Source organism: Trachypithecus francoisi, unplaced genomic scaffold (genome assembly GCF_009764315.1).
Source record: "Trachypithecus francoisi isolate TF-2019V2 unplaced genomic scaffold, Tfra_2.0 Lachesis_group13, whole genome shotgun sequence".
Classification (NCBI taxonomy): Eukaryota; Metazoa; Chordata; class Mammalia; order Primates; family Cercopithecidae; genus Trachypithecus; species Trachypithecus francoisi.
Genome location: NW_022681458.1, coordinates 35,722,692 through 35,743,332, shown reverse-complemented (window position 1 = coordinate 35,743,332; position 20,641 = coordinate 35,722,692). Strand labels below are relative to the sequence as shown.

Sequence of the window (20,641 nt, the reverse complement as noted above, 5' to 3'; positions counted from 1 at the left end):
AAGTTACATTCCTCTAGGAACACAGTAAATCCTCTAGGGAAATGTGTCCTGGGTCATTAACTCTCAACTGTCCAAATTCTGTTTTCCTCCTGTGAGCCTCTGTAGCCCCTCTGCTTTTCCCATCCTGCCTGTCTTTTGGCCTTTTTTCTTCTCCTTAGTATCTTTACCAAACAAGGGACTGTGCAAGGAAAAGAATGTGAAACTCGAGTCAATTAATTGGGGTATTATTTACAGCTCTGGGAAAACACTTGTTGGGAAAGAAACTAAAGTTGCGGGTTTAAATGAGATTTTTTTCAAAATCATCTGTAGTTTTTATTTTTCATGCTCTTCCAGACCTCCTGTTTCTGCAGATAATTGACAGCTGACTAAAAGACTGTTGCTAATAAAGCTGTTGGAACAAAGCAAAGAATCAGAAAGCATAGTGTTGACGGAACGTATAGATTACAGATCAGACAGCTGCTTTACCTCAGTATGATATAAATAAAATGGAAAAGCATTGTTATGTGAAGTGCCAGAAAAAAAGATACTCAATTATTCCCCATACATGACTTCACCATGATGGATAAAAGGCATAATTGACATCATGTTTATTGAAAAAACTAGCAACTGTCACACTGTCGAGAGGCTACGAGAGGCTACTGAAAGCTGGAGGAAGGGCATTTTTTTTTTATTCGTTTTCACTGTGGGTTATTTATAGAGTTCAATTGTCAGCAGCAGAGTGCCTAATTTTCCCTCTTCTTTGATATTCGACAACTCATTCACTTTTCAGATCAAGAAGACAGCTACAAATTGCTCCATGGCAGATACTCAGGCGTTGCCATTACCTCGCCTGAGTGGGGCAATGGCTATTTATTAATTAAGATTCTCTGCCTACTTTCCCTTTAAGTGCCAGTGGGGAAACAAAGTCTTTGTCAACCTATAATGGGTCGGTTTCATTTGTTTTGTTTTGTTTCATTTTAACTTTTTGCTGTCTGGTTTAGCAGCCAGACCCAGATTCCTAATGGGAAATTTATCACTATATTACTGATGCATCGTGCTTCATCACCAGATAATATTACTAGTCAAACAAGAGCTCTGGTTATAGAAAATTACCAGTTTTCAAACTGAAAGAAAGTTTCAGTGTCCCCTTGCCCCCATCTCCAGTAGCCCTCTGGCACAGTAGCCAACAAGTAGGGAGATGGAAATAGAGAACTTTTGCCAATGATTTGGTCAACCATTTAGCCCGCACTGTATGCACACAGGAGAAATCATCAAATCTAAGTACAAGAAAAGCTCAGAGAGGTCAGCTGGTTCCTTCCATAGGTTGTGATATATGGGGTTACAGAGAGCTAAGGTCTCCCACAGTTCTCTTGATATGAAGCAGAACTCTGAGGATGCTGGTACTGTCCCTACTTGAAATCCTTCAATGGGTCTGTATCATCCCCTTTAGAAAGATTGGTGGATGGGGCTGTTCAGGTCTTACTGGCTGAATTTCCCAGTTTCTCCACACATTCTCCACACTTCTGCAGTGCCTGACTGTGTGCCTTTTCATGTGGCCACCCCTTTCCAAGTGGTGTTCCTTATAGCTGGCATGCCCAGCCACCCTCTCCTTATCCTTGTCCCCACTTCTCTAAGAGGCCTTTCCTGACCTCCCCAAGCAGGGTTAACACCCTCTGCTCTGAGCTACTGTCAGAGTTCATTTTACTTCATGATAGTTCCTCTTAATAATTGCCACATTGCACTGTCATTATTTATTTATATCTCCTTCTCCCCCACTAGACTGTGAAATCCCTGAGGGTCAAGTCGGGGTCTTAATCACCTTTACATCCCTAAGGCCACAGCAATATTTATGAATAAATAAAGCTTAAATAAGTGTACACATCAGAAATTTTTCAGAGGGTTATTGGAGAGCTTTTAAAAGCAGTTGAAGATTTAGGTCTGCTACCAGTTTATTATTTTCCATTCTGTTTTGAAGAGCAAGCCAGCATTCTCCTAGCAAGGATTTGTAAGAATCTAAACATCTTTGAAAAACAACTGAAATGATCCATAGGAGATGGTAATGTCAGCTGTCTGCTATTCTGTACACCCCTAATGTTGGAAGGTCATTATGAGGCCCAGGGTTACCAGAGCTCACTTTCCATCCAGGCTAATGAGAGCTGTGGGATATTCTTGGATTTAATGCCCTTTGGGAGCTAAGTAGATGCTAACTTTTGATGCAATTTGTATCAGTCCATTCTAGCATTGATATGAAGAAATACCTGAGGCTAGGTAATGTATAAAGAGAAAAGGTCGAGTTGGCTCATGGTTCCATGGGCTGTACAGGAAACATCGCAGCAACTGCCTCTGGGGAGGCCTCAAGGAGCTTTTACTTATGGGGGAAGGCAAAGGGGAAGCAGACACATCTTATGCGTCTGGAGCAGGAGGAAGAGTGGGTTGGGCGGGTAAAGGTGGAGGAGGAAAGGTGCTACACACTTTTGAACAACCGGATCTCATGATAACTCAATCACTGCCACAAGAACAGCACCAAGGGGATGGTGCTAAACCATTCATGAAGGATCCACCCCCATGATCCAGTAACCTCCCACCAGGCCCCACCTCCAGCACTGGAGATTACAATTCAACATGAGATTTGAGTTGGGGACACAGAGCCAAACCATATCACAAGTTGAGAATCTATTTGGATTAATTGTTATAACCTTATTTTAAAATCCCAGAATACCATATGGATGTAAAAGGAATGAAAAGAATGTAGGTGATATCAAAATATGTTCATGAATTCTTGGACCTCTTAGACCTAATTGCTTTATGCTAATCATATTAGAATACTGCGTATTCTATGTTTGTTATATAGCACGATTTAACACCAAATGTGATCATTAAGATCGGCCCCATGGTCACTTACCTATGTGACCCAGGCATCCCTTCTGGGCATTTGGAGAATGTATATCCTTTAACAGTAGAAAAGTAAGGACTAGTTCATTTGTCACATATATTTAGAACACTTTGACTCTTAACGCCGAGGGTTGAGCTCCTAATCACAATCTTTAGCTTCTTTCAATTGAAAAATGTTTTCTCCTTTTTTAAAACGTTTTTTTCTTTTGTCACTGTTATTATTTTCCCAAAACCCTCCATTGGGAAAGAAAAACAAAAGCATTGTTGTGTGAGTAAGAAACTGCTGTATTAATCTACTGACATTTTGTTATATTTTTCACTTTTCACTATGCACTATCCTGACTGTTCTCTTCTAACTGATATAATCCTCTAAATGAAAAAAATACAAGCTACCATCATGCACTAAATTATTTAGAGTGTCCTTATTTTCCTTAAAATTGTGTAGTCAATTAAAACTTACTTTCTTATTATCTGAAAGGAAAGGTTAAGTACCCAGCTGTTGGGAATCAGTGGCCTTTGATGGTATTGCAGGATCTCTTGGGAGAAGAGAGAACTTCTATGTTGTTTTCTCTGAGGAAGAAGGAATTTCATGGAGGCCTAGGAAATTCCCAAGGTTTCATGGCCTGTAGCCCATAAAGGCTTATTTTTTCCAGAATTGACCCTGAAAGTTTAATCCACATATAAATGTCAGATATGTATTCTTAAAACTCAAGCTGTGTTTGATTTAAGCCTAAAAGATAACAATTTTATCTTTGCAGTTCTTGCAGTTGTTGGTGAGAATTTCTTCGAGAAGGCATTGAGTGTGTGCGTATTGGTGTAATCATTAATTTGTTCAAGTACCATCTAAACAACATTTTATTTCTCCTTAAACTGTCTTTTGTTCAGTTCAAGAAGGTGAACAATAATTAAAATAATACAAGTTTTGTAGGTTTCCTCTATTTACCTTTTAATCAATATTTTGCTAATTTTGTTTTGGACCATCAAGTCCTTTGGGAAAACCTATAGTATTCGAAGTGGAGTCATGTCTTAAACAAGGTTAGTTTCTAAAGTCATTACATGAGACAAAAATTGTGTATTGACAAAATTAATCTTGGGAAACACTTTAGGACAGTGGTCCCCAACCTTTTTGGCACCAGGGACTGGTTTCCTGGAAGACAATTTTTCCACTGGGTGGGGGGTGTCGGGTTTGGGGAACACGGGGCCGGGCACTAGATTCTCGTAAGGACCATGCAAGCTACATCTCTTGCATGCACGGTTCACCACAGGGTTAATGCTCCTATGAGAATCTAATGCAACCACTGATCTGACAGGAGGCAGAACTCAGGCAGTAATGCTCACCTGTGTAAGCTCACCAGTTTCTAACAGGCCATGGACTGGTACCAGTTTATGGCCTGGGGGTTGGTGACCCGTGCTTTAGGAGGATGCTATATTGAACACTGCCTATGATCTCTCGCAAAACCCACTCACTGCTGTTTCTTTAGCACTGCATTAGACAGCTATTCCCTTGGTTGAACATCAGCTGAAGTAGTTGGCTTGCATATAGAAGGCCATGTTGTACAAGTAATATACATCCTTAAATACTGAAATGATGTTCAGCACAACAGAAAACTTACATTAGGAAAGGTGCCTAGGAACTGACACTGACCAAAGGAAATCAACTCAGTTCATGTTCAGGGACATATGTTCATTAAATGGTGGCCATTGGAAGCACTATCACTACTTAAATTACTATTCTGCCCCCAAGCCTCTGTTTGTGTCTAAGCTCGAATATTTGGTGTGTCAATTAAATGCAGCTGTGATGCATTATCACTATACTCCAGCCATGTTCAAACAGCTATATCTATATGAATTATAATATAGGACATGGCTTATTTATCATTTTTTAACAGAAGACATAATGGATGCACAGTTGCAAATTAATCTAAATCTATTTTTCTTTGCATCTATGTATGCTTGTTTTACAAAGAAGTAGAGTAGAAAGAAAGAGATAGTATTGGTGCCATTCAGTGTGAACTTTTCAACTATATTTAAAATTCTTTCTTTTTTAAGAAACCAAAATTACTGTATTAAACACTTGATAAATTTCTTCTGTGACACCCACATACTGTATGTTGCTAATAAAATTGGCAAAATGCCTTGAGACAATACATATTACACACACATAACTTTGAAGTATCCAGTATTTGTGTAAATTACTTAAGGCTCAAAAATATTGCACTGGGGTCTGGGTGCAATGGTTTGCAGTGGCTCACACCTATAATCCCAGTGCCTTAGGAGGCCGAGACAGGAGGATAGGTTGAGCTCAGGAATTTGAGGTTACAATGAGCTATTATTACCCCACTGTACTCCAACCTGGGCAACAGTATAAGACTCTGTCTCTATATGTGTGTGTGTGTGTGTGTGTGTGTGTGTGTGTGTGTGTGTGTGTGTATAGTATTTTATGACTAATGGCAAAACTGACTTCTAAAATTTGAACACAGGAGGTCATTGTACAGTATTAGAATAAGGCAGTTATTTGTTACTGGCTTATTATGGTGAACTGAAACCATAAATAATAACTGGCATGTTGTTGAATTTTGAGTAACACTGTCAGGGTCACTCCTAAGGTATTTTTCCCTTTGTGAGAAATGGAGATACAGAAACAGAATGTTCTGATCAGAAGCCAGCCTTGCATTGTCCCAAGCAATAAAGAGCAAAGGGAGAGCAATGTCTTTTATCAGAAGAGGAGATGACATTGATCTGGTGATGATTCTCAGTCACAACACTCAATCACATAAGAGGAAGTTGCCAGCGTGAAGCAATGGATTACTTTCAGTGGTAAATGGTAGCTGTGGTTCGTGGTGTGCATGGAAGTGCTTACCATTTCAAAATTGCCAAGGGAAGTGGGCCTTTATTTCTTTATGCTTCACCATTATGACTTGATTCACTCGGTCAAGGTCCAGCCCAGGGTTAAGATTTCCAAGACAAATCTTCGCGCTGTAGGAGTCAAAGGGTCAGTTACCAAGCTAGGGATGGAAATACCAAGACGAGGATCTCAAAGGAGGCAGATGCTGAAAGCAGGAAACACATTGAGAAAGACAAAAGGTCAGCCTCAGGTTGCCATGGTGAGGTCAGGAGCCTAGGTAAGCCAAGCCAGGTTGTCAGATTGTTGCATCCAGGTCAGAATGCCACAGGCAGCATCAGGATGGCTGGGGGGAGGACCGCAGTTCAGGATTATAGTCTGAGCTGATGTATTATTGTGATTTTCAGGTTTTCTTCTACCTTATGACCTTAATTTGCATGTTAACCTCTCTGGACCAGTTTCTCAGGTTGCCCACAGGATCCTGACATAAGGAGTAATTTTGTTGAACCCTTGAAAATTCATGCAAAGACACACTTTTCAAAGTTTTCTGTTAGTGTAGAGCATAGTTTTTCATCAGATTCTGCTGCTGTTTTATGTGACATTAAATACTCTCTTAAGATGCCGAAGCATTGTTTCCTCACCTGCTAAGAAGAGGTATAATGTCAGAGATAATTGACAAGAGAAGCCCTTAGAAATAAAAGCAGATTTTACATTTGGAAAGTTTGTGTTGTCTGTTTAATATTATTCACCCTTTCTCTACATTCATTATTCTTAATATAGAATATTATAGGCAATTATAGTAAACAAGAGCCCTTAATTTAGAGTAATTGTTTTCATCCACAAGATAACTTAAATCTGGTGGAAATTAAATGTCCATATAAGAAAAGACATATTCTTGTTATTTGGGGGGGGGGAATTTTTGGCAAAAATAATTTGAAATGGGGGCTACCTTCATGAATAGTGACAGTAAATTTGGCGATAAATTAGAAAGAAGTATCCCCAAAGTTGTCCATGGATAGTCAGCTATCAGTCCTAAAATTTCACCAGACTAAACAGTGAAAAATCTTATTTGTCAATGCACCTTTGAAAACAATAGGGATTCTTTATAAGAAATGGGAACAGTGGGAAAATAGAGGATTTACACAATCATAACTTTACCTGGATATTTACCCTGGATAATTTTCAGAGCTGCTCTAAACTAAAATATCATTTGAAGAATGCTATGGAATTAAGTTCCTTAAAAAACATTTATTATTAAATTAGTATATATGGGCACACTATATAAATGTATTTTCATTATGGGATGTTAAATCTGGAGAGTATGAGTGTAAGTGGTATTGGGGGTGTAGTTTCTTTAAATCTTAAATGCTCTTCAATTAAGAATCCTAAGTACATGTATGAGAGTCTCTCAAAATTTTATTTGACAGAAATCTTGATCGCCAACTGAAAATAAATAATACTTATGTCCATGACTATCTGTCTTCAGCTGAATATTCTCTTCCAGAATCTTTTCTTGGGATTTGAGAAAAATTAGCAAAATAAGAGTGCATATAGCCCGTTAGATTTTATGATAGTTATATTATTGAGAGTGTGAATGCCATAGAATCTCAGGTGTTTTAGAAGCTCTATTCCCACTATGGGAAAAAAAAAAAAAACTGCCCTGTTTTCTAAGGCAGAACTATGGTACTGTTAAATTTTAAGTTTAAAAATAAAGCTAGGATGATTTTTAGCCTCTTACATGCCAAAAGACAGAAACAAACAACCCTCCCCCTGGGAAGAAGTCAGGAAAATAATAGTATCTTGGCGTTCTTAAAGGGTACCAAGGTGTTTTTCTTTATTCCATGTCTTTAAACCCTTTTTGAGAAAGCCATTGAAATTCCACCCTTTTGTAAGTATACAGAAATTAACACCATATTTATATAATTAACAATCTTAAAGGAAGCATCAAAATAACATTTTACAATAAATTCATTAAAAAATTAAAGAATCTATCAAACACTAAACTCAAAAACACTCACTATCCTACTTGACTGTTGTTGACATGCATACATCCAATTTAAAGGGTTTTATTCAGAGAGTTCGTAGGGATTATCACCTCCAGATAGGAATATTCCTGTTAAAGTTCCAGGCTATAAAAGCCATTTCTTTTCTTTCTTTTTTTTTTTTTTTTTTTTTTCTTTTCCTGAGACAGTCTTGCTCTGTTGCCCGGGCTGGAGTGCAGTGTCATGATCTCAGCTCACGGCAACCTCCACCTCCTGAGTTCAAGTGATTCCCCTGCCTCAGCCTCCCTAGTAACTGAGATTACAGGTGCATGCCACCAAACCAGCTAATTTTTTTTGTATTTTTAGTAGAGATGGGTTTTCGCCATGTTGACCAGGCTAGCCTTGAACTCCTGACCTCAGGTGATCTGCCCACCTCAGCCTCCCAAGTACTGGGATTACAGGCATGAGCCACCTCACCTGACCTTATAAAGACCATTTCTTTTTTTTTTTTTTTTTTGAGGTGGAGTCTCGCTCTGTCGCCCGGACTGGAGTGCAGTGGCCAGATCTCAGCTCACTGCAAGCTCCGCCTCCCGGGTTTCCGCCATTCTCCTGCCTCAGCCTCCCGAGTAGCTGGGACTACAGGCGCCGCCACCTCGCCCGGCTAGTTTTTGTATTTTTAGTAGAGACGGGGTTTCACCGTATTAGCCAGGATGGTCTCGATCTCCTGACCTCGTGATCCGCCCGTCTCGGCCTCCCAAAGTGCTGGGATTACAGGCTTGAGCCACCGCGCCCGGCCAAAGACCATTTCTTAACTGCATCATCAAATCTGGACACCAGGCTGGTACCCACAAATAAGGGCGGTGCTCACCAAAGGCGAACACCTCTCCTTCAAAATGAAGAGCTACATCTTGAGGCTGTATGAAAACAACATGAAAACAGAAAAAGCTGTTTGAAATCAACTATATACAACTGAGTCCTGGTTAGGATGCATGTATTTACATAGATGCCCACTTATACATATGTAATCACAGATAATTCACAAGTCCCACAGTGGCCAGGATTTGGTGGTAGTGGTGGTAGTGACCACCTCCTTCTCATTCAGTTAGTGGTGAACTTCCCCAGCAGTTCTGTCTGCCTCTCAGTCCTGGTCCTGATCCAGAGTGCGTCTTTCATGTAGGATCTTTGTCATATGTTGATTCTCTTTTGCACCCCATTCAGTTTTATACCAGCTCTCTACATAAGCCTGTTAGAGATATAATATTAATTGCCCAGAAATCTCAGCCTGCAGTGGCTCCAAAATCATTTTTTAATGAATACGGACTTCATTGCATGTATTTCTATTACTTTGGTTACTTCTATTTCTATTTTTATTGCAAAGAGCTGTGCAAATAAAAGAATATCAAAAGGTACAGCTATAAATGTGCTCTGCTAAATTCCCTCTGCCTTGAAATGCCTGTGAACTGCAGCCACAAAATGCCTGCTGCATTTTAATGCCTTTCTTGCGAGGCAACATGATATAGTAGAAATAGCACTGGTTGGGAGTCACACAAATCTCCTGGCCCACCATTCACCAGTTGTGTTACTTAACGTCTCTGAGCCTCAGTGTGCTCGTGTGTAAAATGTCAACAACAATGTCATCTTCACAGATTTGACCGAGGCTTAAATGAGATGAGGTATATAAAGCACAAATATTGTCTTTAGGACATCACAGGAGCTCGATAAATGTTAATTTTTTTTAGCCTGCCGCAGTCATGGGAGGAGATGAAGGCATGCACAGATGAGGTCATTTTAAACTGGGAAGAATAAGGCTAGATTCCAAATGCCTTAGTGTGATGTTTATGACATGTAGGAATTTGTTGCTGTAGGTGGCTATGAAGAAAATGACATGGTTTCTGAAATCCATTACAACTTTAAGTTCTGTCCAGCTCTAAAGTGTTATAAGAAGGGCCTGTTTAATGATATATCTGCCTTTAAAGGCATAAGCAGTATAATTTATGTTTAAAATCATTACAATATACATCATGTTGTTATACTGCTTGAATTAATCTAACATAAAATTCCAGCACATCAAAAGTGTAAGACTGTCATTGATCACCTATATAGGGATACAGCTGTAATAGAAACTTTTTGTAAGGATGGCCAGGGCTTTACTTCATTTAGTGAATAAATAATACGGACAGCCTAATTGTTAAACTAACAATGTGGAGATGAGGTTATTGACACTTTTACTAGGTTTACATGGTTTCAATAGTATTTGAGTTACATCATGATCTGATGTCACTTCTGAAGCTATTTCTAGAATCTGTGCTGCTAAATTCCATAAACAAGGAATATAGAACAAATGACATATAAATAGGGAAGGAAGATGGGAATCCTCAGAAAGTAAATCCTGTAGGCTAGCCTTCACTTCCATTCTTGTTCAGTATCTTGCTAGAGGACCCAGTCTCTAAAACATAGATGAAGGAAGGGAAGTAGGTTGGAAGACAGTAAGCCATAGTGGAAGAGCAGTCTTTGAAGTGAGACAACACTTGTTACTCATCTATTTGCTAGGAGCTTCATATTCTTCATCTTTATGGAGCAGAATAATAAATCCACCAATATTTTTTGAGGTTTTGAGATATTGACAGCACCTGTTACACAGGAATTGTAAATAAACCCATGTACCAATTCCTATAGATTAGTAGTGGTTTTCTGAAGTTCTAGGCTAAAAGAATTCGGAGAATTCTTTCCCAATTACAGCATTGGGAAAGAATGCTGTAATTGATTCGTGATGTCTGCTGTGGACAGAGAGTGGAGTAAGTAAAAGTATATATAGATATATTTGCTATATAAGTGTTCTATAAATTATAACTATTATGATGATTGCTGCTTTCACAAAGGTGTTTGTATGTCCCTTTAAAGATTGCTAAGTTTCTACATCTTCAGTGCAACATAGAATCAATTAATTGCTTTGGTTTTAATAGTAGTATATATTATTTTTATTAATTTGGTGGTAAGCGTATGTGTACTATCTGCTGAGAAGGGCTACAAATCAGAAATTGGCATTTGCTATCCCTAATCTTACCACCTAAAATACGTATTTGGGAAAAGTCTGATACTGTTTCTAAAAGTAGAATGAGGGTTGAGAGGAAAAAAGCAGAGACGATATTGAGACGTAGTCCCAGGTTATCACAAAAGGTTTGCACAGTGTTCCATATTTTTTAAAAATATTCAATCAAGGGAGAAGATACAGCATATTTTGCACTTAGATGGTCCATGACTTCTGGGCTGTTTTCCTGTTTTTTCTCTTGGGCCAGGTTTCTTTTCTGGGTAAATAATCATGTTCCTGTCAGCCACAGGGGACTTTCTGAATCCTGAACAACTGATTCTGTATTCCTGCCCCATTCCCTTATTTGAGAACAGCAATCTGATCAAACCCATATTTTTAAATTTATGTATTTATAGGCATATGGAAGAATAGTTTACAGTTTCAGTAAAATTTTTTTCCACCACAAATGGAAGAAAAGTGTGTTTTTAAAAAACAGTGCTTTATCAGTTTCTTTTTTTTTTTTTCGTTATTACTGATGACTTCATTCTACTTGAATTCAAGGCTTCAGTTTCTTTGGGGTAAACTAATAGATTATGTATGCGATGTTTGCACCATGTTGATTGAACTCATCTGGTGAGTTTGAACGCAGCTCATGAATTTCCGTAATCGACAGAAGCCTGTGCATTGGATACAGACACCATGGTCATCTCGTATTACTCAAGAGCTAGGGAAGCTGTTCAAAATAGACTGTGCTGCTTTTCCTGCCTGCCCATGGTTCAGAAAAACTTATCAAGACTTTTAATTTGTTCTTACTATATTTTTCAAGTGCTCAAAGAAAACTTTAAGTATAGTAAAGAAAGAGAATTAGAACTATTATGAGAGTTTTAACATACATATTGAAAAAAAAGAAAGGTACATGATTCCCAAGGGTTTGTCTGTTCTGAACGAAAGGCGTCAGCTGCTGAGTGTCTGTAGAGCACCCAGGAAGCCCAGAACCCTGTGCAGACTGTCAGGGAGAAGCCACAAGGCAGAAGTACAACATCCAGTTTGCAATTAACTTACCATCTAGTTTGAGAACAGTGCTTTTCCTGCAAAAGGTGTTTACTCAGTACTTTTTTTTAATATAATTTACAAGCGTAGTTCTAAAATATGTTTAAAAAATAGATGACCTCTTTCTGTTGCTTTTAGATACCTCATATTATCAGATATCTCATTTAAACTTAGAACCCAACTATAATATTTAGGGATCTTTTTGACATGCAAAGCTCTTCACACTGGGGCTGTACCTACCTTTCCAGGCCTCACGTGTCCCTCTTCTCCTTGACCCTCCTACATTTCTTTAAAATGTTGACACAAGGGAGAAGATACAGCGTGTTTTGCACTTAGTTCATGACTTTCTGGATTTTTTTTCCTGTTTATTCCCTAAAAGCTACAATTGCGATTCTCACATACCGGTGAAATGTGTCATGATTGATAAGATGTTACAATTGAGTTAAAGTACCAAAATTTGTAAGTGATATGCTTCTGTCATTATTAGAGTAAATTCAAAATACCCCTAAGCTATGGCCAGGTGTGGTGGCTCATGCCTGTAATCCTAGCACTTTGGGAGGCCAAGTCAAGCAGATCTCTTGAGGTCAGGAGTACTAGACCAGCCTGGCCAACATGGTGAAACCTCATCTCTACTAAGAATACACATACACACACACATACACACACACACAAAGAGTTTGCCAGGCATGGTGGCAGGCTCCTGTAATCCCAGCTGTTTTGGATGCTGAGACAGGAGAATCACTTGAACCCAGGAGGCAGAGGTTGCAGTGAGCTGAGATCAAGCCACTGCACTCTAGCCTGGGTGACAGAGTGAGACTCTGATTAAAAAAAAAAAAAAGAAAAAAAAGTTAAACCAAAGTCACCAGAACTCACCTTTATTCGAATTGGCTTTGTAAATGAGAGCGGAAAGGGAACATGCGCCATACACCTGGTATGTGTGTAAGGTGGGACAAAAGAAGTTGAGGACCACTGCTTATCGAAACTGACCGACTTGCATATCTCTAAAGCAAGATGCTTTCTCATTGTTTTACTTTGCACTCACTGCCTCCCCTCTACCTGGAGTATCCTCATCTCACTTGTCTAGCTGTTGAGCACCTTTGTATCCTTCAAGGCTCAGCTGAAGTGTCATCTCCTCCATGGAGCCTTCTGTGATTTTCTTCAATGGCCCTGCTCTCACCTTGTCAAAGTTTAAGCACTCTGCATTCCCATGACCCCAGTGCAAATCTCTGTAAGAGCACCAGTCCTAATGGGCTGTAGTCTTCTGTATCCCTCTCTGTCCCCTACCTCCCAGACTATTTGTTTTTGCAGGTAAGGATTGTGAAGTGTTCCTTTTTCCGTTCCCAGATTTTAACATGAGGTCTGGTGCAGTGGGGCACTCAGTTATGCCTCAAATGAACCAAATAAGTAGAATGACTGTTCAGATCTGCCTGTCATTCTTTTGTTCCCTAGCCCTGTATAATATCATGTGATATTGGTTCCACTAAAATAACCACAATAACCTAATCTAAGCTCCAAGGGAACTGCTAGCTGAGCAGTTTGCGGTTGGGCAGATGAGTTACTGGAAAAGCTATAATTCCTAAGAGGAAGTACTGGCTAAAGTACAGAGAGAAGAACCTTGGATAAGCACATTCTACTCTACACCAACTTCCCCTACCTTTTTTTAAAAAACACTTTTTTACTGTTTTTTGTTTGTTTGTTTGTTTACTATTACCTTTTTTACATATACCCTAACTGTACCCAGATATTGACATGTATCCCATCCCCACCCCCACTCCCACAATTCATGAGCCTCATGGAAATGAATGCTGTCATATGCCAACCCTGTCTCATATCCAGCCTTCAGGTCAAACAACTGGAGCTTTGTCCCAAATCAACAATACTTACTGAGAAAATGAGATATCCACATTAAAATGTGACAAAACTCTGTGTGTGTGATTGTAAGAAAAAAGCGGTGGGTCTTTTAATTGCTCTAAAAGGTCAGGACTCTATTTTACCTTCTCATTCAAAAGGCATTTATTAATCCCAAGTCAGACATTTGACCCTTGGAACTAAAGGTAGGCATGTAAAGACCACTTTTTGTTCACATTTATGACTGATTTCACCATTTTCCTGGCATATTTGAATTACATTATTGAATCTTCCAAATTTGGATGTCAACTCCTTTAACAAGAAGATCCAAAAGTGACTTCAAAGATGATGTACACTGTGTGACTCTGATTATTTATCTGTATCCTGTAGTGGCCGTCCCACAGGTGGAAGCACTGACCGCATCCAGAAGTTGCGGAAAGAGTATTATCAGGCTCGGAGGGAAGGTTTCCCTTTATATGAAGACAATGAAGGAAGAGCAAGGCCGTCTGAGTATGACCTTCTCTGGGTAAGCTCATGCATGATTTCAATCACTGAATTCATCTTTTCTAAGAATGTTTAGAGCAGAAGAACACGGTCAAGAATGTTCTGTATGTATCAGATTATATTTAGGTTTCTTGGGCTTCATAGATAGGAACATTACCCAAACCACAGGCGTATTCTCCGACAGAAACTGTTTATGGGAATCAAACCCCATGAATGCAGTAGTTCATTCTGATTGCTCTCATACTTCCTGTTATATGCCAACTGATTTGGGGGAGGCATAGGTTAGCTACTTTAAAGAGGACAAGGGATCTTGGTCACCATCTGCTGAGCTTTGATTATTGCAACACAAGCCATCTCTCCTTTGGAAAATGGTGATTAGAAGTAAATTTCAAAAGGGTTATTGTCAGACATGTCAGTTGTTTGTTTATTGGATCTGAGCACTTCACATTCTGCTGATCTTACGGGCATGCTAGGATGGATTTGTTTTGCGATAAGGGCAGTTTTTGTATTAGAGGATTCTTTTTGCTAAATCCTTTGACATTCAGGGAACAAAAAAGAATATAGTGACCACTGAAGAAAAACTCACTGGGTTTTTTCAGGGTGGCACGATTCCCTCTCATGTTGTTTTTAAGAAGCAAGTCTGTGCCTCCATGATGCACTTAACTCTTGAACGTCCACAAAAATGCCCAGGAAGAGGGTGCTTAGAATTGCATGAAATGTGCTCCTCAGATACATAGAACAGTGCCTGACATAGAGCTGGTGCTCAGTAATTGTTAGTTCTTGTTACTGGCATTATTATCAGAGCAGAGCTGAACATGATAATAGCAGTGTCCTCGCTGGGGTTCAGTTCTCACTCACCCCGTAATGATTTCTGCCTTGTACTACACCTTATAGTGCTGCTCTGAGAACCAGGTAGGGGACTCGGTTATCCCTGATGCCCATGAAAGACACCAGCTCCTGTGAAAGGCAAATCTATGAAGGCATGTTTCCTTTCCTGAGTTTCACACTCATGTTTATGCTCATAAGGTCAGGGTGGGGAGAACAGAGACTGACGACTGAGCTGATTCCCTCTAGTTCTTACATCTGTGTAGGGGGCCTGTCATGCACGCATCTCTACACTAGGGTGTGAAAATCAGTGTCAGGATCCACCACTGTTGGGCAGAGCAACCGAAACTCCTCGGCCCAGATTGCACGTGTATAGTGGAGTTTCAAAACCCTAATCAGAAGTCCACAGTGCAGATGGGCGATCTCAAGCCAAGTGGCTTCAGCCTCTTGGGAGAGAGGCAGTCTGAGACTATGGATCAGAACAAACAGCTATTTATTGGTTGTATTACAGATGTTAGGATTAAACAGAATGACACCCAGAGTGATGGGAAAACGTGTCTCTTAGCTTCTCTGTAGCAGAAGAGAAAGATTTCCACAGAATAACAGATTAGATAACAATTCAGTTTCAAACTTGATCAAGATCGATTTACTGCCTCTGACAAGAGACGTGAGCTACTTGTTAGGTAAGGCTCAGCTCCCTCGATAAGCCAAACAAGCAGTAAAATAAAGGAAAGTCATTTCCACTGCACCCAAAACAGAACACCATGTCCAGTGCATTGAAAAGTGCTCTATCTCAAAACCACTGTGAATTCCTATGAGCAAAATAAGACAAATAATTTTAGACAAAGTAGTTCTGGTTGTTTTGACTTTATTTTATATGATTTCCTTACATGAAGCTGAAAGGATGAAGGTGGTTAACTTTCATGAGACTTGAAGTTTCCTCTGACCCTCACCAAACCTGAGCAAGATAACTATACCCTTGGGTGCTCCCTTTTTTAACGATTCTATTTTTACGCCAAGTAAACGTGTAACCAGACCATCTAGTGAGCAAAGAAGTATCTCTAGTTTAATTTGTGTTTCCCATGCTCCGGTGTGTTGAGCTCTGCCAAAAGTGACTGATTTTATGTTTCCCAGACAATTGGGGTCTGAGGCTTCCCAAAGGGATGCTTGGGAAATGCACTGCCATAAAAGATGAGTGTTCTTTGTTACTGCCTGAGATACTCCAAGCCAGGGATTAGAATCTCAGCATCCTTTCCTCTCCTCTCCCCACGCCGAGGAAAAACACTAGTGTCTTTTGTTCAGCGTAGGCCTGAGAAATTATACTGTTGTCTTGCCACTTTTGGAGAGATCTAGGAAAGCAAGTTTAGAAAGTTAACATTTCATTCCTGTCAGGCGGCCAGACCCAACAAAGCAGCTTTTAGGAGATTATGGTTCCTAGAAAGGCAGGTCTTCAGCATCACCACCAGGGCACTTGCTAAAATCAGACCACAGTCACACGAAGGGGAAGAATGGGGCCCAGGAGAGACCCCCAAGGGATGTATCAGGTTGTCATCAAGGATTCTGATCCACAATTCTAAAAATAGGACATTGACTTCAATCCCTTGAGTGAACACTAAAGCAGTCCCACTCCTCTAACAAAACCACTGTGTGGACCAGCATCATCAGAAATATTGTTATGAACTTAGAACTCCCCCAAGGCCAGAGCCTCTGGTTGAAAGGCCTGATGAGTGTTTTCTGGAGTCATGCTGTACTGGGGAACTTCTGAACTATCGAGAAGGAAATTATAAAGATAAGTTACCTAACAACTACTTGTAAACTCATTTAAAAATAGGCCAGCAAGAATGAAAGTATGCTCACAAAAGTCTTCAAGGCCAAAATAATGAGAATAATCCCTTGAAAGTTTATTAGGGTCTATGAATATTTTTAAATATATATATAAATATATATGACTAATACTTTTTCTTTGGCTGGCCCTGGGCTTTCTAGATCTTCACAGACCAAATTGTATGTAGTTCTCTACCAGTATTGCACCTGCCCGGTGGCCTGGAGTCTAAGATTTCTCTTACTCCTCCCTTGGGTTCTCACTTGCTTTCATACCTGTCTTCTCTCCCCTCTCCCTTCCCCCTTATCCCTCCCCTCTCCCCTCTCTCCTCCCCTCTGCCCTTTCCCCTCCCCTCTCCCCTCTCTCCTCCTCTCTCTCCTCTCCCCTGACTCCTATTACATTTTAACAAATATTTGCTAAATCTTAGTGTAGACCAGGTGCTGGTAATAAGAATATGACATTACTTCTACCTTGGAGAAACTCCGGATCTAGCCAGGAAAAGATCTAAGCCCAAGCAAAATAGAACAATAATTTATGTGATAAATGCTATAGTATAGCGAAGTATTAGCTTCTATATGTACTAAGAGAGAGTAGTTAATTCTGTTGGAGGTGCATAGTTGGAGACAGAGTGCTGGGAAAACTATAGGGACATTTTGGGAATTGTCTCAGCTGACATACTTTCTTCCTTTATTCTCAAATTTGTTGGATTTTTTTTTTCCCTTTTCCAAAAGATCTCCTGATTTATTCACTTTGTTTTAAAATAAATGAATACACACAGACTGTAAGGTTTGTAAATATGAACTTAAGACCTTAAAATCTTTTCAACTGCTCTGTTTTGTAACTGTTTTCCCATCTTACTCTGAAAAGCTGTAAAGAACAAGTTGAAAAAATTTCAGTGGCTGCAAGTGAAACAGTCTGGTGAGTTTTTATAGGCCCAATTAAGTAAGCAAGATGCACTAGCTGTGAGGTGTTAATATTTGCCAGAAGAAAACATAATACCTGTTATCTGCTGGTATTTTATTTTTTATAAAACTTAAGATAGTCCTCTGACAACGGGCTGCTTTTTTCTTAGCAGATAAAGCTGCTCTGCTTATTTAACAGCAGCATGAATATCCTGTAAATAATTCTAGCAATGAGATGCCTCTGAAGTTTTCTAAAAATATTAGTGCCTTTATTGTTGTCGTTTTCAAGAGCTGAATAACAGTATCATTATCCCCCCACCCAACCTTTTTTTTTTATATAGTTTAAGTTCTAGGGTACATGTGCACAACATGCAGAGTTATTACATATGTATACATAAGCTATGTTGGTGTGCTGCACCCATTAACTCATCATTTACATTAAGTATATCTCCTAATGCTATCCCTCCCCCTCCCCCCTCCCCCTTACCCACAATAGGACCTGGCATGTGATGTTCCCCTTCCTGTGTTCAAGTGTTCTCATTGTTCAATTCCCACCTCTGAGTGAGAACACGCAGTATTTGGTTTTCTGTTCTTGCGATAGTTTGCTGAGAATGATGGTTTCCAGCTGCATCCATGTCCCTACAAAGGACACGAACTCATCCTTTTTTATGGCTGCATAGTATTCCATGGTGTATATGTGCCACATTTTCTTAATCCAGTCTGTCACTGATGGACATTTGGGTTGATTCCAAGTCTTTGCTATTGGGAATAGTGCCGCAATAAACATACGTGTGCATGTGTCTTTATAGCAGCATGACTTATAATCCTTTTGGTATATCCCCAGTAATGGGATGGCTGGGTCAAATGGTACTTCTAGTTCTAGATCCTTGAGGAATCGCCACACTGTCTTCCACAATGGTTGAACTAGTTTACAGTCCCACCAACAGTGTAAAAGTGTTCCTATTTCTCCACATCCTCTCCAGCACCTGTTGTTTCCTGACTTTTTAATGATTGCCATTCTAACTGGTGTGAGATGGTATCTCATTGTGGTTTTGATTTGCATTTCTCTGATGCCGAGTGATGATGAGCATTTTTTCATGTGTCTGTTGGCTGTATGAATGTCTTCTTTTGAGAAGTGTCTGTTCATATCCTTTGCCCACTTTTTGATGGGGTTGTTTTTTTCTTGTATATTTGTTTGAGTTCTTTGTAGGTTCTGGATATTAGCCCTTTGTCAGATGAGTAGATTGCAAAAATTTTCTCCCATTCTGTAGGTTGCCTGTTCACTCTGATGGTAGTTTCTTTTGCTGTGCAGAAGCTCTTTAGTTTAATTAGATCCCGTTTGTCAATTTTGGCTTTTGTTGCCATTGCTTTTGGTGTTTTAGACATGAAGTCCTTGCCCATGCCTATGTCCTGAATGGTATTCCCTAGGTTTTCTTCTAGGGTTTTTATGGTTTTAGGTCTAACATTTAAGTCTCTAATCCATCTTGAATTAATTTTCGTATAAGGGGTAAGGAAAGGATCCAGTTTCAGCTTTCTACTTATGGCTAGCCAATTTTCCCAGCACCATTTATTAAATAGGGAATCCTTTCCCCATTTCTTGTTTTTTGTCAGGTTTGTCAACCACCCAACCTTTTTTTAAAAAAAAGTTATTTGGCTAAATTAGAAGAAAGTTTATTTATAAAAGAGGTTTGTAGACACATGGTTGGGAAGGGAGTACATTTGTTTATATATAGAAAAAAAAGTGGGAGTTAAGCATCTTAAACTAGCACGATATATCTGTTTCCATTGTCATTAAAAACATGGTGCTGGCCAGGCATGGTGGCTTAAGCCTGTAACCCCAGCACTTTGGGAGGCCAAGGCAGGCAGATCATGAGGTCAAAAGATTGAGACCAGCCTAGCCAACATGGTGAAACCCCGTCTCTACTAAAAATACAAAAATTAGCTGGGTGTGGTAGTGCACACCTGTAGTCCCAGCTACTTGGGAGGCTGAGGCAGAAGAATCACTTGAACCCAAGAGGCGGAAGTTGCAGCGAGCCGAGATCTGCACTCCAGCCTGGTGACAGAGCGAGACTCCATCTCAAAAAAACGAAAACAAACAAACAAAAATTGTGCTATATCTCTCTGGCACAGGGGATTGACTCAAGTAAATCATAGTTGGAACAATGAGATGGTTGGGTGAATAAATGTAAACATCTGAAAGATTTGTTCATCCTATTATGAAGACGGTCTAGAAGCCAACTTGAAGAAATGTACTTGACCGCTGATCTGGACAACGAGAGACAAATCCAATGAATTCCACACTTGGAGGAAAGAAAAAACACAATGCTGAGATCATGCTAACCATCTTAAGGAAAGGATTAAAGATGGAATGTTCTATAGCCAAAGAAGTATAAAAGCCATCAGAAGGTGTTTGGTAAACACCAGGAGAGAAGAGGATGAATACCATCAATGGTCCAGTACCAAAGTGGAGATTTCTATGTATTTTCCTTGTCTGCTCCTTAAAAGCATCTGATAAAAACTAAGTACCTTGATGAACAATTCTGGCTTAGGCAATAGCTCTTATATTCCAAAGAACAGAGACCTAAATCAAACTGACCTGATTCATAGTGGAAATTTTGTTTGCTTATTTAAAAGAAGTCCATAACCACATCCTGGCTTCAGGCAAAGCTGGATCCAGCTCCTGCAGGCAGCCCATTAGGAGTCTCTTTTTTCATCTCTCAGCTTTGCTATTCTCTCTGCAGGCACCATTCTCAACGGGCTACCTGAGGTAGAAAAACAGCCATCCACAGCTCCAACATAACAACTCTGTAGGAGGAGATAGTCTCTGTGTAGATCAGGAAACATCCTGAAGCTGATATTCAGCACAATGCTCAATAGCGCTGATTGACTAAGCCTGGATCACGTGTCCACTTCTGAACCAACCCTCATGGCCAGACAGGTGCAATATTCTTAATGACTAAAACTAGG

The 20,641-nt window shown here is 39.7% G+C and overlaps 1 protein-coding gene across 4 annotated transcripts in view; it reads left to right on the top strand.

Annotated features, from left to right (window-relative positions):
* PARD3B (par-3 family cell polarity regulator beta) overlaps window positions 1-20,641 on the top strand; it is a 1,137,826-nt gene that overhangs the window by 997,816 nt on the left and 119,369 nt on the right. For all 4 annotated transcript variants that reach the window (XM_033230595.1, XM_033230594.1, XM_033230597.1 and 1 more), the window contains one exon: window positions 14,012-14,147. In XM_033230595.1, the coding sequence (XP_033086486.1) occupies window positions 14,012-14,147 (136 nt within the window). The remainder of the gene's footprint in view (window positions 1-14,011; window positions 14,148-20,641) is intronic.